Genomic DNA, 22,900 nt, shown 5'->3' with positions numbered 1-22,900 from the left:
CACTCTCATGCATTCTTTTGCTTTGAATATTATTATTATTGTTTTGTGGTAGTGTTTAAAATGTCGAAATGTGTAGTTGGTTTGCACCAGACATGACCAAGACCAGAAAGACAGACGGCGTGAGCGGAGCGAGGAGCTCCTAGAACTTTCTATTTTGTCAGCAGTAGCATAGGTAGCTGTGTGCCTGGCTCATGATACCTTTGAATTAACTTCCCTCTGGCTCCTGCAGCTCAGGAGAACTTCAAAGGCAACGGCTAGAAGTTGGCCAAGTGGGTTTCAAAGGATGAGCCCTTAATCTTGTTAAAGTTTCTTGCTTTTACATTTTAGTATCAGTGCATTGCTTGGACGTTCTCCTCTCAGATATCTTTTCAGAGAGAGGCAGAAAAATAACCCTTGTGACATATCACAATCTGGGAACCAATTTGCAGAAATATTAAGAATGAATTGTTAAGTGTTAAGTGCGAGTAGTAATTGAGTCGGTATTAGAGTGTTGGTGAGCCCGTTGTCCTATTCATCACCACTGACATTGCATGCAGTTTAACATTTGATGCAGTGGTGCACCACACACATCATGACCTTAAGACATCTCAGGTGGGAACCAGTTCTGTGCACAACCCTCCCCCTTCAAGTCAAGGCATTAGCCCTGAAATATGCATTTGGGTCTAGAGGCAGAAGAACAGAGCAGAGGGTATCTGGAGCAGGGCTGGGCCTTATTGTCTGAATATTTCAGGATGGCAATGAGGAGTGAAACAGCACTAAGCACTCAGGGAGAGCACACGCACCCAGTGCACAAACCCGAGATGGAGGACGATGAAATATTCACACGCTGAAGTGTGAAAATGTAGGCTACTGAAGCAGGACTCTCCTGGATAGACATTTTGAAGGCCATTGTGGTCAAAGCAGGAAGTGTTTCCCCCAAAACTGAGATTGTGTTTCCCATGGTGATTGGCCAAGTTCAGAAAGGTGTGCAGTCCATATACATCATCTGAAGCTTGATATTGATGGATAGATCCATAGCACCACCCTCTTTCTAGTGTCAGGACACTAATGGATAAATTTATGAATATATGAGTGGATGGATGCATGTCAGCAGGCATTTATTGTTTGAAGAAAGTGAGCATGGCTAGATGGATTAGCATATGATAGCTAAATGGATGGAGACAAAGGCAAATGGATAACTGAAAGTGTGATAACTAGATTGGGCGGGACAATGATGTGTTGGCTATGCAGATAGATAGTGGAAGAAATGTGTGGGTGGGCTGATGGTGTGTGGGATGGGCAGAGAGAGGAATCAGTGGATAGATGGATGGTCTGCTGGTTGGGTTGACAGGTAGTTGAAAGACCTGTCATCATCATTCACAGAGCTAGATATGGTGGTGCTCAAGAAAAGGAGGCTATAAGGTAAGTAAATCTGCCAGATTTCAAAAGCACTGAGGCTTATGAAATATCAATTGTGAAATATTAGGGCACCTGTGCCCTTGGGAGCAAATGATGAGAGAGGCTGGGTTGAGAGAAGAAGTCTGAGTGAGTGAACGCATATTATTGTGTTTGGTTTGGTAAACGCTACACTCACAGATCAATTCTATCTGCCATTTGTTATTCAAGAGACACACCAAATAAATGATAACTTCCACCAAAAATGGATGGATTTATATGAATGCATATTGTAAATATCTAAAGCTTAAGACCGAATAAACTTACATATTAATTATGAAGACACAGATCTCTCCAGAGTTTCAGGTCAGTTCCAGTTGTACTTTCCATACCTCTGCATAGCCCAGTGTCAGACCAGGGGGACTGTTTCATGCACCGTGGCTTTCTCTGCCCTACTCATGAAACTTTCATGATTTCTCCCCATGGCTCTGTGGCACCTTCAGAGTGATGCGAGAAAATCTTGAACTTATATAACAGTCACGAGAGCCTCCACCTCCATCAACCATCTTACTGATATCAGTAAGAAGTATGTTATCAAGTATTAGTGAAATATGTCATGTTTTCATTTTTAATCTGTCACATGATCTGCTCTGTTCTCATGCATAGACAGACACTTTTGTTTGGTATCCAACACAAATGTTTTGCTGTTGAGTTTGGTGTGGAATTACTGGACACTAAGAACAGTGCTAAATGATGATGAGTTCTGCATGATGTACTGCATACAGTATGCAACCCAGTCTACTGGCAGATGACTTCTAATGGCTACCCATTTTGACACTCACACACTGAACTCACAGGATACAATGTAGCAACACATAAATTACTTGCACAGTCCAAGTCATGAATAGGCTTACTGCACTTGAGTTCATTTCACAATTATACATTTCAGCTCTTTGCATTTTTTTTTTGAAATAAAACTTTTGGTGGACTTTTTCTGAAGCTTTTCCAAAATCGTTGTCAGCTCTTACGTAACTGAAAAGATTTGAGAGAAATAAAAACACTGTCCATGCAGCCATATCTAATACTCCAGATATGTATATGTGCGTCAACCTGAATCTAACAGCAGACTCTACACTCAGAGAGGAGCAGGGTTGTATTGAGGAGCACAAAGCAGAATCTTTTAAATGCATTTCTAAAAGGAAAACGGTTGAACGTATATATTGTGGGTGCAGTCAATAGCAACAGGGGGCTAGAGTTGTCATCTTCCTTACATTTCTCACGAAAGCGGTGATCTCTTTGCAGCTCGTGGTGATGTTTCACTGAATCATACTACTGACTCTTGAATATTACCATCCTTCTCAGTTTTAAAGTATCCTGTGTCCTGTATCACGTATCTGTTTTAATATTTAAAAGTCAGTCTTGCAGAATCTAAATCCATTTAAGAGCCAGCAGCTGGTGGTTACATTAAATAGGTGAAATGAGACCATTGCAGTTATGGAAATTGCCAAATGGGATTACATAACATCCGCATGAATGGTTCGACATTGCTACCCCTACTGGACAAGACGAAGGGCCATACAGGACAGACTGACCAACGTGAACTTACTGAAAATGTGTGCATGAACCTTGCAGTTGTGTCAGAATACACACCATTTCTTCACCATGAACTCTGATCATCAGAGGACATATTTACCACTTACTGTAAATGTAGTGTTTTTAAGTTTAAAACTATTTTGGTGGCATACCAAACTGAAGTTAAAACAATCAGCAATCAGTATTTGAACACATTCTTGTTTGGTTTGTCACAGATTCTATTTGCCTGGTTAATGAGTGCAAATTCCATTCTAGAGGTATACAGTACATGGTGGACGAGACTTTGTAAATGTTTAGTGCTATTTCGTGACCAAGAAGGCCGATGACCCTTTTCTCAGTGTGTTTGGAGTGCGCTGCCCATTCACATCAGTTAGGGATGCATCCAGCTTCACTTTGCTTTGTGTGGATGCGTTTTTTGGGAGCCCCCAGCCACTAGTGGAGGAGAAAGCTGATCTGAGACGACTCTTCAGAGGCTGGGCTGGGCTGCCTGAGCTGCCAGCTGTCAGGGCAGACGCACTAACTATTCATGGGAGGGCAGTCGATTTAGGGGGAAATGCGAGGCCTTTCAAGAGCCCATAAATAATACATGATTGATAAATGCTGGCCCATTTGATTATGAGTGGGCATAATGTGCATGTGGGAGCAGGGAGGAGAGCCATGGAGTGTGTGTCTCATTGCTGGGTGTGAAAACGAGGATGGAGCGGACGTGGGTGTGCATTTGTGTGCAAGACAGGACCATTGAACATCTCAGGGGAGCCAGCTTGTGTGTGTTTGTTTGTGTGTGTGTGTGTGTGTGCTTGTGGTGGGATGGCTGTGGGTGTGGTTGAAGCTCAGCGTTTCTCATACTTTATGGAAGTCATAGCGTGTCTTTCTCTCCCAAATTGAGCAGGTGGACATGGTGGCCTCAGAGAGCTTCTCTTATGTGTGTTGCTATTGAATGCTTTATATTCATATTCAGCTGTTGAAAAAGAAAATGTGGATAGACCATTGGCAGGACACACACACACGTGGCACACGCACGCACGCACGCACACACACACACACCCTGATTCACCCACACATACACACACACAAACACCTTTGCATTCTACAGTGGAGATAAAAGACATGTAAGGAAAACAGAAGCTGTTTGTATGCTAATAGATTTTCCTGCACTTTAGGAGGGAAATTTATTTGCACACACACATAGGGAAAAGGAAACAAGAAATAACAAATATTCTCTGTTTTGGCACGTGTATACAGAGAGACACTGACATTTTACATTTAAATAAATGCCGTTGTAATCCTTGTCCAAGGATTCTGATGTTGCACATGTGTATTGTGCCATGTTGAATACATAGCTGGTTCATGCTATGAATTCAGTAATAAGCTGTTGGGGCAGATAACCCAACATATAGCTTGAACTACTACTAGTGGTTGACTTATGTGTACGATACGAAATGTGCTGTGTGATCAAGTGTGGGTAGTGGTTAGACACATACTATTTTGGAAAATAAACACATATGATTTTGCAAATAAAATGCTAAAAGCATTAGCAGGACACCTAGACATTGTAAGATAGATAGATAGATACTTTATTGATCCCCAAGGGGAAATTCAAGGTCCCAGCAGCTTAAGACACCACACACAACATACAGTACAATGTAAACAATGTAAACAGGAAAATTAAAAAGCAAATCAACAATCAACATGACTAAAGGAACAGTAGAATACTATAGATAAGGTATGCATGAATGTACTGAGGATTGGTACTGTGATCCAACTGCTTGTAAACTGCTTGTAAACTGCTTGTACAGTGGCAGCTCGGGCTCCCGTACTGAATGCTGTGTCTGTTTTCTGTCTTCTCTCCAGCTGGTGGCAGTGTACGAGGAGCAGGACCCTCACCATGGTGGCGACGGCACCAGCGCCAGCTCCACGGGCACCCAGAGCCCCGACCTGTTTGCGGCCAGTGGCGGAGGTGGCGCAGGAGCGGAGCTCAACTCCAGCGGCATGTCGGCGTTCCAGCCCTACCAGGCGGCCAGCGAGATCGAGGTCACGCCCTCGGCTCTCAGGAGCAGTAAGTGTCCTCTTGCTGCATCACTCATGACACTTGAGGCCCAGAGTTAGTAAAGCCCTGCAGTCACTGCAGTCCCTGAGAGGTGCACCATCATTGTAGACAGTCTACCACTAGCACTCAGCACACATGACATGGGGTGCCTCTCAACATCTCTCCTCGATCCTCGATGCTCGCTCCAGGCTCGTTCCCACTGATCTATAACTAACACTGGATAGACTATGCCATTGATGCCGCCCCATCATTCTTTATGTAGATCAGTGAGGACGGATCGAGGAAGGAAGGGAGGATGTATAAAAGACACTGTGTTGAATGGTGCTGGATTTTTCAGAACATGTGATTTCGCTAGTCTCTATCTAGCATATCAGTTCCCTTAATTATTGTGAATCTTTTAGAGAAACTTTTCTGCAAGTGTGCTGGACAAGCTTCACCCAGCCGACATGTCTTTGTGTTCTTTGGTGGACGGGGACTGGCCTTGACAGAGGAGCGTAGAGTGGGCAGGTGGAATCATCCAGGGGGCCGTGCTTCTCTGGCCGGAACACTCAATCATGCATGAGCAGGCAACAACTCTCACCAGCCAGCTGACAGCTCAAACATTCTCCCAGTTTAGACATGTGCATTTACACACACACACACACACACACACACACACACACACACACACACACACAAACTCAAATGCTCACTCACCCACACACACACACACACACACACACACACACACACAAACACAAACTCAAATGCTCACTCACCCAAACACATCCAAAGGAGAAAAGGACAGCGTGAACGGAAAAGCTGGATTCTTGCTCTGTTTTCCAGTCCCATCCCGTGTCCCTGCGCCTAGGTCATCTGAATGCAGATAGATTTGCTCTGCTCAGTGGGCGAGCTCTAAGTGTCCTTCCTTGCCCACTGAACACTGTCTCAGATTTATGGAGATGGTTCCAGCGCCCAGCGTGTGGCAGATGCTTGTGGAATCTGCATGTGTTTGATGTCTGCAAAGGTATAAGGAGGCTCACTGAATCTGTTGCTATTTCTCTTATCTGTCAATCTTCCTCCTTTTCCGCCTCTCCCTTGATCTATTTTCTCTTTCATTCTGTCTCTTTATTGCACTCTATTGCTCGCACAGCCTGCATGAGCCTGAACAGTCGAGCATGTTGTGGTGTTTTCCGAGGCCTCTTTTTGAACCATTCTGTGTTTATTGTTCCAGTCACAAAAGCTGGCTCAGAGCGGGGTCTGGTGCAGCTCTGATTCAACATGTGACCTTTCACCTCTCATATGAGTGTTGTCAGCGGGGCTTCTGTATTTCATCCCTCCATTATTGTACTCCAATTCTAGGATCTCTCTCTCTCTCTCTCTCTCTCTCTCTCTCTCCCTCTCTCTCTTTCCATTTCCCTCCTCCCGTTCTTTGTTAGTCTCCCTCACAATTTTATTTAGCTCCCTAGTCTCATATCAGCCAGAAAGAAATAATCTTTGTTTTTGCAAAGATTTTGGCTAAAGCATCATGGTTTATGGTTCTGACATCTCTCTCACAGAGGGGCAAACCTGTACATAAACAATATTAAAAGAACTCGGTTGTTTGCAGTGGATGAAAACAATGCAGCCATTTGAAACACAGGCAACATGTAATGGGTATTGGCGGAGTGCTGGTCCCTCGTTTACCTTGTGGTGCTTTTGTAGTGTGATCTATTGAAGGTGACTGCACTCACCACTGATTTGAGAGCTGGTGCTGACTGAGGGCCTTTATTGATGCTCGAAGAGAACATTTCCTCCCCACTCTATGGCCAATTATTTAGCATTGAGCATTGAGTCAATAGTAGCCACTTCATATTAAGTGCATACTAAAACCATTTGACTGGATGGTGTTGCTGCCAAGTGAGTTTTGCTTTCAGTTGTTTAAATGACTTCTAAGTGTCCTTTTTTCTTGCCCTTTCTTTCATCATTTGTCCTAAAATGGCCACTCTCAAACATACTACAGCTCCATGCAATGAAGGCGTAACATCTTTAAAACCACACAGAGCTAAATTATAGTTTACTTTCAGTCTTTGGGTTGATTAAGGTCGAAAGGTAGGGTTGATTTCTGGAGAAATAATCATCTCTCTCCCGCTCTCCCTCTCCCATGGCCTCCCTGTCTCTACCTTGCACTGTCGGCAACCTCCAATTAGGCTACCACGTGTAGTAGATTGAAGATAGATGCCTGTCCGCGTAAGCATTTGTGTTGATTTGAATGAATGAATGAATGAATGCATTTCTGTGTCTGAGAGCGGGGACCTACAAACACATTAAAGGTGACAATAACAGCAATCAGACATGACATTACGCTGGCATTGCCTCTCTAGTCTGATCTCTGGAGCGGAGAAGACTGGAGATCGGGAATAACCGTTTATGTGCAGTTATTGATTAGCTCGCCCCCTTTTGTACTCTTGGGAGGCAGATTTCTTTTTACATTATAATACCAGAATTTCCAGAGCAGGTCAGCCGACTAATGATTAGATTGGAGATGAGATGTAAATTGCAGTAATGAATGTAATTTGCCTGTAATTATAAGGAATGAGGACCATTCTACTTGCTGAGCCTGAATGTATAATTTTGCCCGCACAAAAAAAAGAGCAAAAAAAGAAAAAAGAAAAAGAAATCAAATTTTAAAATAATTCCACTAGCAGGGAATGATAATGAAGTTAACTCCAGTGTTACTTGTTTTAGATTTCCTTGCTTAGACACTTTCTCCCCCTTTCTTCGTCAGTCTTGTAAGTTCAGGAGCCTGTGCTAGTTCATATTCATAAGAGTGTGGGTGTATTAAAGTGGCAGTCAGGCCCAGGTGTGACTGAAGTTTCTGGGGAGAAGTCTCAGGTGGCTTTGGGCTTTGGAAATGCCTGCTTCTCATTAGCAGAGGAGAGTGCAGGGTTCTCATGCTCTTCCCTGGGGCACCCTCACTGGCATGGTGCCTTACTCTCTGGAACTCTGGAACTTACCTTCTCTCTCTTGCCCCCTCACTATCTCTCTCTCTCTCCCTCCCTTTTTCTCTCTTTCTCTCTCTCTATCTTTCCATCTCTCTCCCTCTCCCTCTCTCTCTCTCCCTTTTTTATCTCTTTCTCTCTCCCTATCTCTCTCTCCCCCTCTCTGTCTCCCTATCTCACTATCTCTCTCTCTCCCTCTCTCTCTCTCTCTCATATCATTCACAGGACACATCACATTCTCTTCATATATCTCTCCTCTAACGTGTTTTTGACTGTTGCTGCACCAAGCAAAATAGCTCAGTTGCAATGCCAGTCACTATTAACTAGAGTGCCATTTGCGCTGCACAGTGGCACATAGACAACACAACAATGAAACCAGCACCACAATCAACAGTAGGGCGTGGAAAAGCCCAGGGTTATACTATATCAATCAGTCAGTGGATTTATATGTTCATAGTAATCCTTTAGAAGTCCATACAGAGAACTTTTCCTTTGTCCAGCAGCAGGGTTTATATGCCAATGAGCCTTTTGCTGGTCCCATTCTGCCTGGCTGTCTTCCAAGCTGTGGTGAAGAATATCAATGTGGTGACAAACGACTGGCCTCCCCTTCCCACACTGAATCACTGCAGTGACATGCCAGGCTCGTCAGCCATTAAGAGATTGCCTGCTGAGGAAAAAAGTGTGGACACCTGTGGGCAGGCCAACATTTATCTAATCAATTTGGTTAGTGGCTGGCCACTGGGATGCCTCAATCTCCCACTGAGGCCACATGGAAGTCATTAAAGGACATGCAGGTAGGCAGCAACTCCCCAAGAAGGGGGATTGGATAGCAGAGCGAGAAAGTGGGGAAGAGACAGATACCTTCAACCAAAATGCAACTAATTTATCCCCGAGTGCCATACCATACCATACCATACCATACCATACCATACAAGAGATAGATATTTACTGTAATGAAATGTGTCTTGATAGTATGATAACATGTCTTATACTGTATATCTATGTATTTAATGAACCAATATCTCTCTTACTCTTATTTTTCGTAAGAGAGAGCAAATAACAGTTTGTTTCTAGCTGTGGATGTCCCAAGAAGGAATGTAATAGGCTAAAATGCACTTTTGTTGGGATTAAGGGTTCACTCTTATCTGGACACAAAGATGTGTTTAAAACAACACACGTTGTTCTACACAACACAACACACACATGAAGAGTGTTGTTCAGGGTTGGACAGTTGCTCAGGTCTCTGTGAATAAGTCCAATGGATGTTCTATCCAGAAATATCCTTGTGTTCAGGTCTCAAATTATTTTGAAATATGTCCATGTTTTGCAAACATGACTTACAGTTAAAATAGTTTGGCAGAAATATGTGAGCAGCACTGACTCAGACTCATCTCTCACCTTTTGTCTTTCTCTCTGCCTCCTGTCCCTTCTTATCTTGGTTAAAAGGCCTTACTTCACTTTTGCCTTTAGACATTAATAACAGAAACAGACACTGTGGCTATAAGTGCTCAATTGCCCATTCCATCTTCTCTGTCTGCCCTTCAGAAAGTTTTGCTCACTCCTGGTTCAAATAATTTGTCAAGGAGTGCCATGACTCGCATCTGCTGAAGGGAATTTTTCCAAGCTCTCTGCTGTTCAGTGTTGCAAATTCAACCAGGCAATGCATGCAATCCTGCCATGATATTGCTTCATATGCATTTTTGAAACGCTCAAAGCTCCTGGTAGAAAAACACTCCAGTTTTGGGTCAACATTATCTCGCTGCAAAAAAAGAGTATCTTTTAGACACTGGTCATTAGATCTGTTCCAGTTGTGACTGGATTCTGTTACATACATTTTAAAGCAAATGTCTTCTTTCATGGGGCTTGTTGACCATTTCTGGAGTTATTGTACTGTAGGTGTTATCTGTTAATTTGCTATTGCAGCTTTTTTCAATACAAGAGTGAAATGATAGATCAGCCAATATACAGTAGCACTATCTTTAGTACATTGTTACCATGGCACTAGTGACGATTAACATTCTCTAAAGGCAGTTTAACAGCACATAGACATCCAGTTTAAAGTTTGAACCGTGGTACCATTTCAGTTCAGCTGTGAAGTGGTGTGCTCCACTTCACTTGTACAACCCTGCCATATGACACCTCTCTGTTCTTACCCTATCTTCTTAGCGTCTTCGCCATGTCACAGCCGAGTGTGATTCACACTTCTCATGTCATATTCAGGGGCACCTCCAGGCTCTTATCTCTGTTAACCGACTTTCCAAAAAAGTACAGCAGACACAGGAATGGTAAAACAGCCTAATGGGGGGTGAAGAGAAGTGTGAGGACACACAAATCAGCGCTTGGTTGGTTTAGAAATGAGAAAATGTGGTGATATATTGCAGAGGTCTTGTTAAGTCTGCTCCCTCTTGTTCTCCGTGGAAGCTTCCAGAAGATCATTAGCAATGTCACAGAGTCACGTGCGTTCACACGCTTCTGTGTCTCCGCAGCCCATTAATTCAAAGACTCACTACAAAGCCCAGCCCTCAATATGTGTGGGTTTGTGAATTTCAATGAAGATGGTATCAAATCCACTTTCTGTTGCCTCCCACCCCCTGTGCTTTGTAAATGAATAGTAGGACTACATATACATTCATACGTGCACATATACAAACATCAACACAACACAAATTATATTGCGTACATGTTGTCATCTTCTTGTGCATATCTCTGTCTCCCCCTGACTTTGTTCTTCTCCCCCTGTCTTCTCTTCTCTACTCATGCCTCTGTGAGTGTGAATAGTCTAATTGGGGATTAGACTGTTCAGACCTTTCATTACTCTGCAAATGGGTTTTGATGAGATCGCTCCCCATTTTGAATTCCCTTTCGGGGCTACATATGCTGATGAAACTCCCTTCAGCAAACAAGGGGCCTTTCTCTGTCTTTGTCTCTCCCCTTTCTCTCTCAATCTCTCTGTAAAACTTTGTGCTGCTTTTGTTTGTTCCTTTCATCCATAGCCAGTAGACCATCCCAAAAAAGTACATTAAAATGAGTTATTAGCCTCTTAGCTGTGTGGAGTATGAACATAAGGAGGGTAGGCAAATACACCACATGCTTTCACTTAGAAGCTTCGGGTGTGGAGAGGGGTTGCCACATATTCACCTTATTGCGCCACGGACATTGTAGAGATGTATTTTCTTCCGCCTTGTGCTCAATCTTCTGGTCGGCTAGTTCCGGCTAATTAGCTTCATTGGGATAACATGGCAGAAGAGGATGGAGAGCCTAACTTGGGAGGAAACGAAAAAATGCCATCAGGAAGTCAGATGGACACCCAAGGCTATTCACCTCTACAGAGTGGGTAGATGATATGCGGCGGTGGCCGCTGTATCGTTTGTAGATTTTTTGGGGCTTATCACACTTGAATATTAATTGAATATGTGACGGTAAAAACAGCAACGTTGTATCTAAGACAGGGGCAATATAAACGAAAATGATAGTAGCAGTGGTATAAGCGGGATAATCAACTCCACGCCGTGCCTTTATAGGAAAATAATGCACTTATGGAAGCGTCGGGACCTTATTACCACTTCCCTTACATATTTTAGAGATCTCAGGACTGTTTGTCATAATTATCAGAATTATGTTCTTTTAAATTGCTTTCTTTATTTTTTACCTAAATCTTATTTACAGTCTAAAATGCTTAAAGCAATACACTTACTGCGGGAGTATTACACAAAATTCCTAACTGTAAATCTTATGGGGCAAGTTTGTCGCTAGTTTGGAGTTTAACATGGTTTTAAACTGGAGTTTGAGTTGGGATTTGGAGTTTAAAACCGTGTTAAACTCCAAACTAGCGACAGAGCAATTGCCCTATCTGTTTTGTAATCATGGTAACTATGTTAACAAAATCATTACAGAGCAGCTGCTCCTATGTCTTCTCCTAGCTTCAGATAGGAAAGATGTATTAGAGGAATGTCACCAAAATCCTAAATAAACGTTCCTAACTTGAGGATGACAGATAACGTATGATTATATCACTTAATTGTTGATGAAGAACTCCTGATATATTTTGATATTTGATCACTTGAGGAGATGAGGACATTCCATTGAGGTCACATAGCTATTTTAAAGCTTTATCGTTCCCTCACCGCTATAGATTTGCTAGTGGCGAGTTTCTCCACAGCTCATTTCCCCTTTGAGTAACTGAGATGTTGGTCTGAATTGTTTAGTTTTTTCTTGTGTATATGGTGTATAATAGAGGTGCTGATGACCTCCCATTCTTTCTGACCGTATCTCAAAATCCTCCAACAGCACAAACAAGACCCATTTGCATTCAAGACAGTCGAGAATGATATGAATGCCACTCATAGCAATAGGTGGCTTTGGTAAGGCCCACGGGTCCAAGGACTTTGTAACCCTCTTTGCTTCAGGGCCGTTTAAATTGACTGCCCATGCTGCCCATCCTTTTCCTCTGCCTCATTTTGTGTCAAGGAAGTACACCTGCTCAGCAAACTGCAGTTAGTAAAAGGTCTCCCCGTACTCTTTCAACTTATGATGTGAGGCAAGTTTATCCTTGGCTCCACCATGCCTCTGAGCACAGAACTAATCCACCCATTCCAAATGAGGCCCGCATCATATTTTCAGCCACCCCACACACAGATCAACCCAGAGATAAGGTTGTCTTTTTAGAATCAGGGGGAAACTCCAGGCTAATGAATCATTAAAATAATGCTGTTTTTGGCCTGGAAAATCACATGCTTTGATCTTGTGCAAACATTTTTTCTCTCAATCCCCTTCATTTTACTTTGTTTTTCTAGCTTAGCTCTGTCAACAAAGCCAACAGATATGGATCTGTATCCAGTATGGAAACCAGGGGAGTAATTGATTTGACAGTGTTCAGAGTTTTAACGAATAACCTGGCTCAAATTTCTCCTACTTTCTGAAACTAGATCAGGAACGGCTGCATTTGGTTAGGTATCGTACCATCCACTGCCATCGCACTACTCCTTTTGGAACTGTTTTTATTATTAATTGATGACATTTGGCCTTGACACATAGTGTTTTTGTAGGTGTAAGCATTTCCTTATAGTCTGTTTCAGTTGTTTTCATGATTTTTACATTTGTTAGATTCCTTCTTCAGGCCTAGAAGAAAAGAACACATCTTGGTCAATTGCTTTTGTGGTTTTATTGTTTAGATTGTTTCTTTTTTTATTGACTTATGTAGAAAGTTTGTTGGTTAGATTTGAACTGCCAACCATGCTTGCTGGTCTCTTCTTGTTTCTTTATTTATTTGTCAGTGGAACCCGGAGTGGGGAGGCTGCTTTGTGATTGCAGTGTTGTGGCGTGTTGGCGGAGCCACACTGAGTCACACAGTGCAGCAGTGGGGGCTTAATCGAGTCAGAGCACTCTTGCCTCACTGATGAGCCCAAATTGGGGTTGACAGATCGGAGAACCTGATGAGTTATCTGTGGGGGTAAGCAGACCCCCATGGCCTTGACCTCCTCCATATCGCCTGCCAGCTCCTAACCCAGCACAACAGGCTCAACGGGCTAAGGCGTTCACAGAGACAATTTCACTTTCTCACTTTCTCAATGGTTATTCTAGTCACTGCCTCTACAATTTCAGAGCACCTAATTCAGAGCCTATTCAGAGCCTCTTTCCATTCAGCTTTTATTTAACAGTCTATTCCAAAGTTTTATGTACCATAATTTCCCGACTATTAGCCACGGATTATACATTGATTTAGCAAAATTTCTTCCGCTATGAGGTTTATACAGGGGGGCAGTTAATAGGGTGCTAATATAGTTTTGTTTCTTTTAACTTGCATAAAACACTGTCCTGCGGCTTATATGCGGGAAATTACTGTAATGCAAATGATCATAATCATAATCCGAGACCCATACACAAACACTCACCCGCTTGCTTAATTCTATACCATAGTTATTTTTCCCCAAAATGTCCAAAATGTGATTTTGTTTGTGTATCATTGGCAAAGTTGACATGCACACTATATTCCGATAAAGGTTCATGCTTTGATTAAGGCAATATTCAGTGTACTGTGTTGACATGTGCAGTAGAGTATTTTTACATGTTAATTTGCATATTCCACATAAAGCAGGGGTACACAGCAGCAGCAGTAGTAGGAATGTCATGATGTCTCAATGATCTCTGTCCCAGAATGTCATCTATGGATGTGAAATAGATTCAATTGGTTTGATTGAGGCTGCTATTGTTTTGCTAGCCTTCTAATAGGCAGAATATTGTTGTTATTCCAATTAATGCAGTAATATGGTGTGTGTGTAAGCATAGTCAATGTCGTACACCAGCAGTAGAATGTTTGCACAGATACAGTACATGTTATGTTCAGATACTATTCTTTGAATCAAGACCTTTGCCATATCTTGCTAATGTCCATACCAAGATCGATATCCATAAATATACCTGTAATTGTCATCTTCCTGTTATTGTACACTGCACAGGTTCAGCTCTATAAAGCATTATATAGCAGGCCAGAAATGAACTCTGCCATCGGTGCCATTGTCACAGAAATGGTTCTGAAAGTGCTTTAGTAAATTGTCTCTGACTCACATTCTGTCAGGTGGACTGCATGAGTGCGTCTGTTTGTATGTGAAGGTAAATGTTCTCAGATTGAGTGTTTCATGGAATGCCATTTTCATTGTGATTTCCCTGCAATGCAGCTTTTGATAGTGGAATTACTTTGTTTGTGTCATTCACACATAAATGGCTACCTGTGCAGATGATTCCAGTTGTTGTATACAGTGCCACTCACTCCTACTCTCCTGAGGTTGTGCAGTACAGCTCACCTCTGGAGCCTTTGTAGCTCTGTAATGAGCTGTGTAATGACGCTTATAATCACAACCAACATTGGGGCTGGCCCATACAGCGGGAGATTTACAACGTATGGGTGAAAGCACCAGAGCCCCAAGGTGACCCCTCCAGGGGCCTGAAAAAATACTCGGCCTTTATGATATTTACTCGATTTAGCAGCTTCCTGGGCAGGCACAGCAGGACTGTTTGCTTTGCTGATTGAAAACCTCTCGAGATGGTGAGAGACTACATTCCAGAACATTCTGAATGTGGCTGCTTGGGACGTTCGTGTATGAGCTTGGTGTCACTTTGATTGGCCTCCTCTGTGTGAATGCCAACTCTGTACCCAGCATGTGGGGAATGTCAACCTAGATGAGTCAGGTCTCATTTAGACTGAAGGCACACTGACCACTTGGCCTTTTTCTCCTCAGTTCTCTTTTTAGCACTTGGTCATTCTCATTCGCCCTGCTGCTTTTTCCTCTCTGTTCCTTGCCTTCCATTATTTCCAGACCCTAGCACTGCCTGTATCTACAGTATGTATCTCACTTTTATTACCATTGGGTTCATCTCTCATGTCCTTGTCTTATTGTGCTTTTTGGAATGATTCCATGCTGTGCTCCTATCCCTGGCGTGCTCTGATGCACTCTTCTCATTTAACATTATGTCCACTCTTGTTGCTATTTGGTGGCACATGCTGCCCTATCTTGGTCATATACTCATATTTTACATGAATCTTCTATTTCTGCAGCAGCTAAAACCTAGTGCCACAGTCTCAAGCCTGTTCTTATTCAAAATATCTACACCTCCCTTGTTCCCTCTACATCCAAATTGCTGAATTTTATTTAGCCTACCAAGAGATTTCTTAAAGAGTTCTTTTTGAGGTTAGCAGGAACTGCATTGTGGGAGTTCTTGAGGGGGGAACAACTTGTTAAAATAGTCTCCCTCTTCGTCTTTCTCTTATATTTTATTCATTTTTTTTACTTTCTGCAAGCTTTCCTTTTTCTCATGAATCACAACCCTTTGAAACGTTCAGTGCTCTAAGTGGACATGTTGCTTGTGCTCAATCAGAAATGATGTCTAGAGGCGTTCCTTCATATCTCCCAGTGAAGGAAGGAGACATACTGTATAGTGCTGAAGTGAATCAGCCTTAAACATAAAGCAACTCGGTTGTCCAGTCTGCCCGTCACTCTGGATCCCTCTTGGCTGCCTCACTCCTTTCTGTCTCTGCCTTGGGTCTATGTGTCTGTGCTGATCAGCATTCACATACATTAGTGTGCTCCACTACATTCTGCTGGCATACAGTCAGAAGCTCTTCTCCTTTGGCAGGTAACCGGAACAAGGACAAACCGGGCACACCAGCAATTTAACTGATTGGAAGTGGAAAGCAATATATTAGAGAGCCCTGTTGCTGAAGTTGAACTTTATTGTATGTTATTAGAGTAGATTTGAGAGAGATGTAGAGAGAGTATGGGATTGGTGCCCCCGGGTAAATGAATATAGCCTCACCAATCCAAGCGATTGATGCGTATTCTAAAGAAGAGTTAAAGCAGGATCCTTCTTGTATTGTCTTGGTCAGTCACTGGTCAGAGATGTGCACAATTGATGCTACCGTAGCTCAGAGGATGCTTAGCCAGGTAGGTATGCTGCTCAGCTTGGCCAGGTGGGGATAGGTGGAAGGAGAGCTGACCCCTGCTATAATTCCAGGCTGTGACAGAAAAATGACTCCTCCCCCCATCTGATTACAGGCTCTCGGGGTAGCACAGATCGATGGGCACTTTGTCTTAAGTGGTCATGTAGGTTCATAAACAGGGACTAGCCAGTTTCTGGGCATTGCACTTATCCCCTTAGTCTGTAAGACCTTGTGTTGGTGAGAGACTACAAAGGAGGTGCAAGAGAAGACAAAAGGATAAGTTAGTATCAGAGGAGGTGGTTTAAATAGGGATAGGGAATGGGATAAGGATTGAGCAGAAACTCATGAAAGGAGACCATGTGTCCTTATTTGGTCGCTTCATATATGGCTGCTACAGTATGTCTTGGCATAAGGCTGGCGGATAATATATCTGTAAAATTACTGGAATACGTACACACAAGAATCTAGGTAATTTAAAACAGACCAAAGTGAGTTCAGTTCAATGCACACATATGGAATTTCAGCATATGTGGCTGTAATCTGCAGCAAGCTTTGATGAAAGTAGAAACAAACAAACAAGCTAGCAAAGAAATGCTCAGGCTTTGAAAGCCACCTGTTCCTGTTATGTGTTCAAAGGAACTCCAAGCAGCCACTCTGTGAATTCCATATTTGTTCATGTCAGAGTGAAGAACAGAAATTACATGAAAAAGAAAAAAGAGAAATGTGTTGTTTCTATTCTCTTCTCCTGCTCTATGTTCTTTTTTGGCCTCATCTTCTGTGTGACCCAGGACATCTGGTCAGCATTTCAGCATTTCCCATAGTCTCTTCCCATTCTCACAGCCCAAAGCTTGAGGAATTCCAGAGGCAACTTGAATTTGGCCTTCTTTGGAATGGAAAGTAGGGGAAAAAAGCTACGAGAAAGAAAAACAGATGAAATAAAATCTTTTTCCATTTTTTTTTCTTCTCTTTCCAACCAGCAGACATGCCCAGGACAAGGCTATCCAGTCTAGTGGTCAGATTCTATTAGTACACAATATAATATGCCTGTCTGTCTGGCTTTGGTCACTGGATAGGCATCAGAGACCTCTGTGTATTATGGTGCTGCCCATTTCCTGCTGGAGCTCAGGCTGTGTTCAATTCCCTATGTGCTGTCCTGACGGACGCAATTTGTAATGAAGTTTAGGGAGGTGAAAGCTACATGCAGATGCCATTCAATTCCCATTTTATGTCCCCAGCGCTTTGTACTGTGTCCAAGACTGTCTGGCCTTGTTGGTAATTATCTAATATCAACCTTGGGGTGGAATGGGAGTTATACAATTACAGATCCTCAGAGAAAGATGTCATTAAAGCGTTGAACTGCACGTGAACTGACCACTGGCTGGGGGAGTGTATTAAAAATCATTATTGAATTCTGGGTGTAATAGAAGAATAACAGTGAAGGGGCCATGACTTGCTCAGGCCTATGATGTCTGCACAGCCTCTGGCTGCTTGCACACACATGCATACATTCATGCACATTCACATGCACACAATCACACACTCACTCACTCACTCACTCAATCAATCACTCACTCTCTCACTCACTCACTCACTCACTCACTCTTTCTCTCTTTCTCTCTCTCTTATTACTTGAAGTTTTTTTTAAACGTTTTTCTAAAAGAGTGTTCAGTGTGCCACCTTAAAATGCCTACTGGAAAAAGGAAAAGCAGGAATGTCCCACAGCGCATATGCTGGCTCTGTACGTCAGCTGTGGTTGAGCCAGTAGGCATATGCTGAGTTGGGTAACTGTTGAAAGACGACAGGTGGTAGTAGCAGTATTTGCATAATTATGGATGTACGGAGTGCAGTCATAACAAGCTATAAACACAACCCATATGGCCCTCTTAAGAACCAGAGATGCAGTCCTCCAACCACTTGAAACGGCTCCTCTCTGGACAGGTGTTTTTCCCTAAAGCTGAATTCCAAACGGGAAGTGTCTTATTAAACTCCCATTGAGTGGCTCGCTCACAGACGGGCTTGTGTGTTGGCTGGAACAGTGAGCGGCCTGCTCCTATCTCCAAGAGCCTGGCTTTACAGCATGCACAGACCGTCTGAGACGAGCCATGAATAAAAACATGGACAGTATGATGATTATCAAGGGAGAATAGTGACCTGACAAAGACCTCCGTAAGCTTTGTTGCAGATGTATGTGGCCCCAGCCTCAGGCACCTGCCCTGAGGTTCAAAGCCATTACAGTGCAGGTCATATATATGGTGTGTCCACTCCCCCCACACACACACACGTACACACACACACACTCTCTGCTCTGTCTGGCCAGCTTGCTCTTTTAACTTGCCGAATCACCTCCAAACGCCACTTTGATACTTTGATTTCCTCAGACATTGTAGATCTCGCTGAACCCTCCGTCCCTCTACCTCACGGCACAAACACAGGCACCCACACATCTTCATGCACACAGTATAAATGGACATTTGTAACTATGTTCTTCTACCCTCCTTCTTTTCCCTCTCTCTCTCTCATCAGTGTGAATGAAGCATTTCTTAAAGTGTCTCTATGTGTGTGTTCTGTTCCTCCACAGACATGCCCTTACACGTGCGCCGTAGCAGTGACCCCGCACTGGCTGCCCTCACTGAAGCCCAGCTGATACCAGAGGAGCCGTCCAGGAAGAACCCCACGCGCTGGTCCACCACAGCCGGCTTCCTGAAGCCCAGCGCCCACAACACCATCAGCGCAACTGGCACCAACAGCTTGGAGAGAAAGGTCACGCCCAATGCACTTCTCCCTTCCATTCTGGCTACACCAGACATGATAGCGGCGCGTATGTTTGAGACCACTAGACCAGTCTTTTGAAATGATTTTTTCGCTCTGCAAACGGAATGCTTCAGTTGTGGCCCTGGTGTAACCTGAGTGTAATGGTGATAGCATTTGTTGTACAGGTTAGGTCAGTACCTTGGGCTGAATGAATCTCAAATGAGTCTCAGCCAGCCTCACTGCCATGGCAATTGTAAAAGACTCTAGTTAACTCTCTCAAAATGGCTGCCCTCTCATATTGATGGTGAACACCTTGCTGTTTTGATACCAGCAATGTTCTAAAAATGACTTGATGAGGAAAGGGGAGGATGGGAAGATGGAGTGAGAGGAATGTGACACGGCTACCCTGGATGCGATTAGTGTGTCTCTGAACATTTGCTTATAATCCCATTTAAAAGCACTTTATGTCACAGCCTTGGTAAGCTTATAGAATGCTTTCATGTTGAAGGGGAAAAAAAATACCAGAAAGAGAAAATAAAGCTGTTTCATTTTTGTGTGTGTGGGGGTGGATGTGAGGTGTGGAGGCTGATGGTGAAATGTCAAGGCCAGACGTGCTGGGGAAAAGCTTTGTTGTTGATCTTGGCAAAGTTCCAGAGACAACTGTCCGTCTTGGTTTGAAGTGTCGCTGTGTGTTATGATTGAGGAGAGCCATTCCTCACTTGATGCCTGCAATGCTGTTTTTGCCATGCAATGTGTATTGCTATTTAGCTGTGGTAGAGCATGTGATGAATTGCACCACAATTTCTTTAGAATTCTTTGGTATTTCCTGTGTGAAGCTATTTCCAGCCTGTCAGCATCAGATGTGGGATGTACAGTATGTTGAGGATGGTGAACATTCTGGCTTTTATTTCATTGTCTTAACTTGGCCAGGATCACCAGTGATCATCAATAAACTGTTCACTGGTTGAGATCACATAGGCAAATACAAGCCCAGCTCACTTACACAGCCTATAGTTTGCCATAGTATTACTTATGATCCCCAGTCAGTTATTTACCCTCCAAATAGGTGGCTGAACGTATGCAAGATCCACTAACTGTACTGTACTGCTCTGCAATGAAGGTATGCATCTTTTTTCACAGGCAGTACTCTGTTGGGAATCTTTGATTCATTACTCCCCATACCATAAAGTCCTCACTTTGCTTTCATTGTCTTTACTGTGTTTGTGTGCCCTGCCTGAGTCAGTGTTGTTTAATGGCTTCAGCAGGACCAACAGTAAATATGCACTCATCTGATTTACGACCTGCCTGGCCCCCGTGTCCCACGTTCAGTTTTATCTGCTGTAAAAATTAAGAGGATTCTTTTCCCCCTATTTTGCTCCCTTCCTTTTTTGGTCCACACTGCCACATTGGCAGCTTGGATGGTTCTCAGCAGACGTCTCGCTCTAAGACCTTTCACCTCTCCGCTTTATGACCTCTGTCTGCAGCCCTTCCTCTTCCTCATCTGGCTCCAAGCTCTCTCCCATCTGCAGCCTTTGTCACGGTATACTCCACTTAAGCAAAACAGATGGATAAATTTACAGGTGGAGAAAGGGCGCTGTGTGTTGCCGACTCACTGGGGAGGTTTTCATGTGGATAGTCTGTGCTGGGGATGACATGGCGCAATGTTCATAAATATCTTTTCAAGCTGGCTATAGCCATCAGCAGGCTTACTTCATGGACTTCATGAGGCAAGGCCGTCTATGCGAAGCAATAAGCAACCCTACAGTGTGGGCTATGTGGGGGTACACTACCCTTTCAATAAATCATGCTTTCATTAGTTCTAGCTCTAGTTGGTCTTTGGTTCCTGTATTTTAGAATATTTGTTTGATTGGTGTCAACTGCAAGCTGAATGTCCTAACTTTTCAGAACACCTCAACTCTTCAGGAGTTGCACCATATTAGAGAAGAAAGGAAAAGCATGTTTGAGAGAGATAGAGAGAATAGAAAATATTTTCTTGGCCCTGGCCCAAAGTAAATTCAAACCAACCTGCTATTCAACCTGCTAACAATACATGCATTTTTCTGCCATTATAATTTGAAGTAATTTCTCATAATTGCATTATTTTTTGCTCTTTCTTTATTCCACCCACAGCTTTCAAATTGGTGGGAAATAAAATGTTTTGAAATTAGGCACAGTGATTACAGACAAGCTCTTGACTGTTCTGATAAAGTTTCATGTCTACATTTTAAACAATCTAGCGCCAAAGTTGGAGTAGCATTCATGCACATAACTTTCAGCTATATGCCCGATTTAGAAAAATGAGGTTCTGTTGGAGTCGATTAAGCCGAAGTTTGTGTTATTTGCTGAATCAAGCACACATCTGTTTAGGAGAATAACTGTTGATGTGTTTGATGTTATTTAGTATACATATGTACAGTATACATGCGTAGAGCATACCAGAATGTAAAAGGTGTTGTCCTGTTGCGTTGTATTGATGAATGTCTCCATGGTTACTTCTGCATTCCTCAGGGAAAAGGGTTGAACTCCTACCGGAGCCTTCCCCGCGACGCTGCTGCATGGGCCACCCAGTTCCAGAGGGAGAACGCCCGCTCATCGCTCAGTGCCAACCACCCCATGGTGGACCGCTGGCTGGAGCGCCAGGAACAGGTACACATGATGCTGAGATACACTGTGCTGGATACTGGGTAGAGACTCATCTCCTAATCTTAACTAGTAGCACTTTAACACATGACCAGGAACAGGTACGCATGATGCTGAGACACACTGTGCTGGATACTGGGTAGAGACTCATCTCCTAATCTTAACTAGTAGCACTTTAACACATGACCAGGAACAGGTACGCATGATGCTGAGACACACTGTGCTGGACACTGGGTAGAGACTCATCTCCTAATCTTAACTAGCAGCACTTAAAGACATGACCAGGAACAGGTACGCATGATGCTGAGACACACTGTGCTGGATACTGGGTAGAGACTCATCTCCTAATCTTAACTAGTAGCACTTTAACACATGACCAGGAACAGGTACGCATGATGCTGAGATACACTGTGCTGGACACTGGGTAGAGACTGATCTCCTAATCTTAACTAGTAGCACTTTAACACATGACCAGGAACAGGTACGCATGATGCTGAGACACACTGTGCTGGACACTGGGTAGAGACTGATCTCCTAATCTTAACTAGTAGCACTTTAACACATGACCAGGAACAGGTACGCATGATGCTGAGATACACTGTGCTGGACACTGGGTAGAGACTGATCTCCTAATCTTAACTAGTAGCACTTTAACACATGACCAGGAACAGGTACGCATGATGCTGAGACACACTGTGCTGGACACTGGGTAGAGACTGATCTCCTAATCTTAACTAGTAGCACTTTAACACATGACCAGGAACAGGTACGCATGATGCTGAGATACACTGTGCTGGACACTGGGTAGAGACTGATCTCCTAATCTTAACTAGCAGCACTTAAAACATGATCATGCTACATAACATTAAGCTAGAAGCAAGAAGATTGCTGTGTCTAATGGAACTGTGCAAACCTCAAATGTCAACCAAGACACAATCCTATGAAGTTGCACCTTCCTATTATCTTAGGGATAGTTCAAAAAAGTCATTGTATTTGTATTTTCTTCTTCATGGTCTGACAATTGTGACGACGTTTCAGGAAGTGCAGGAACTATGGTTGTGACCTTGTGTTGCGCAGGCCAACGGGATCTTCATTTGCCCA

At 43.2% G+C, this 22,900-nt stretch overlaps 1 protein-coding gene across 7 annotated transcripts in view; it reads left to right on the top strand.

The window, feature by feature from the left end:
- pard3aa (par-3 family cell polarity regulator alpha, a) overlaps positions 1-22,900 on the top strand; it is a 279,690-nt gene that overhangs the window by 72,905 nt on the left and 183,885 nt on the right. For 6 of the 7 annotated variants that reach the window (XM_062520692.1, XM_062520695.1, XM_062520694.1 and 3 more), the window contains exons 3-5: positions 4,819-5,023; positions 18,987-19,168; positions 21,668-21,805. In XM_062520692.1, coding sequence (XP_062376676.1) covers positions 4,819-5,023; positions 18,987-19,168; positions 21,668-21,805 — 525 coding nt within the window. Of the gene's footprint in view, positions 1-4,818; positions 5,024-12,825; positions 12,925-18,986; positions 19,169-21,667; positions 21,806-22,900 lie in introns of those variants that run through there. The other variant, XM_062520696.1, reaches the window with a different exon arrangement.

Source organism: Sardina pilchardus, chromosome 19, assembly GCF_963854185.1.
Source record: "Sardina pilchardus chromosome 19, fSarPil1.1, whole genome shotgun sequence".
Taxonomy (NCBI): Eukaryota; Metazoa; Chordata; class Actinopteri; order Clupeiformes; family Clupeidae; genus Sardina; species Sardina pilchardus.
The sequence above is the reverse complement of the archived record's forward strand: the minus strand, read 5'-3'. Positions and strand labels throughout refer to the sequence as shown.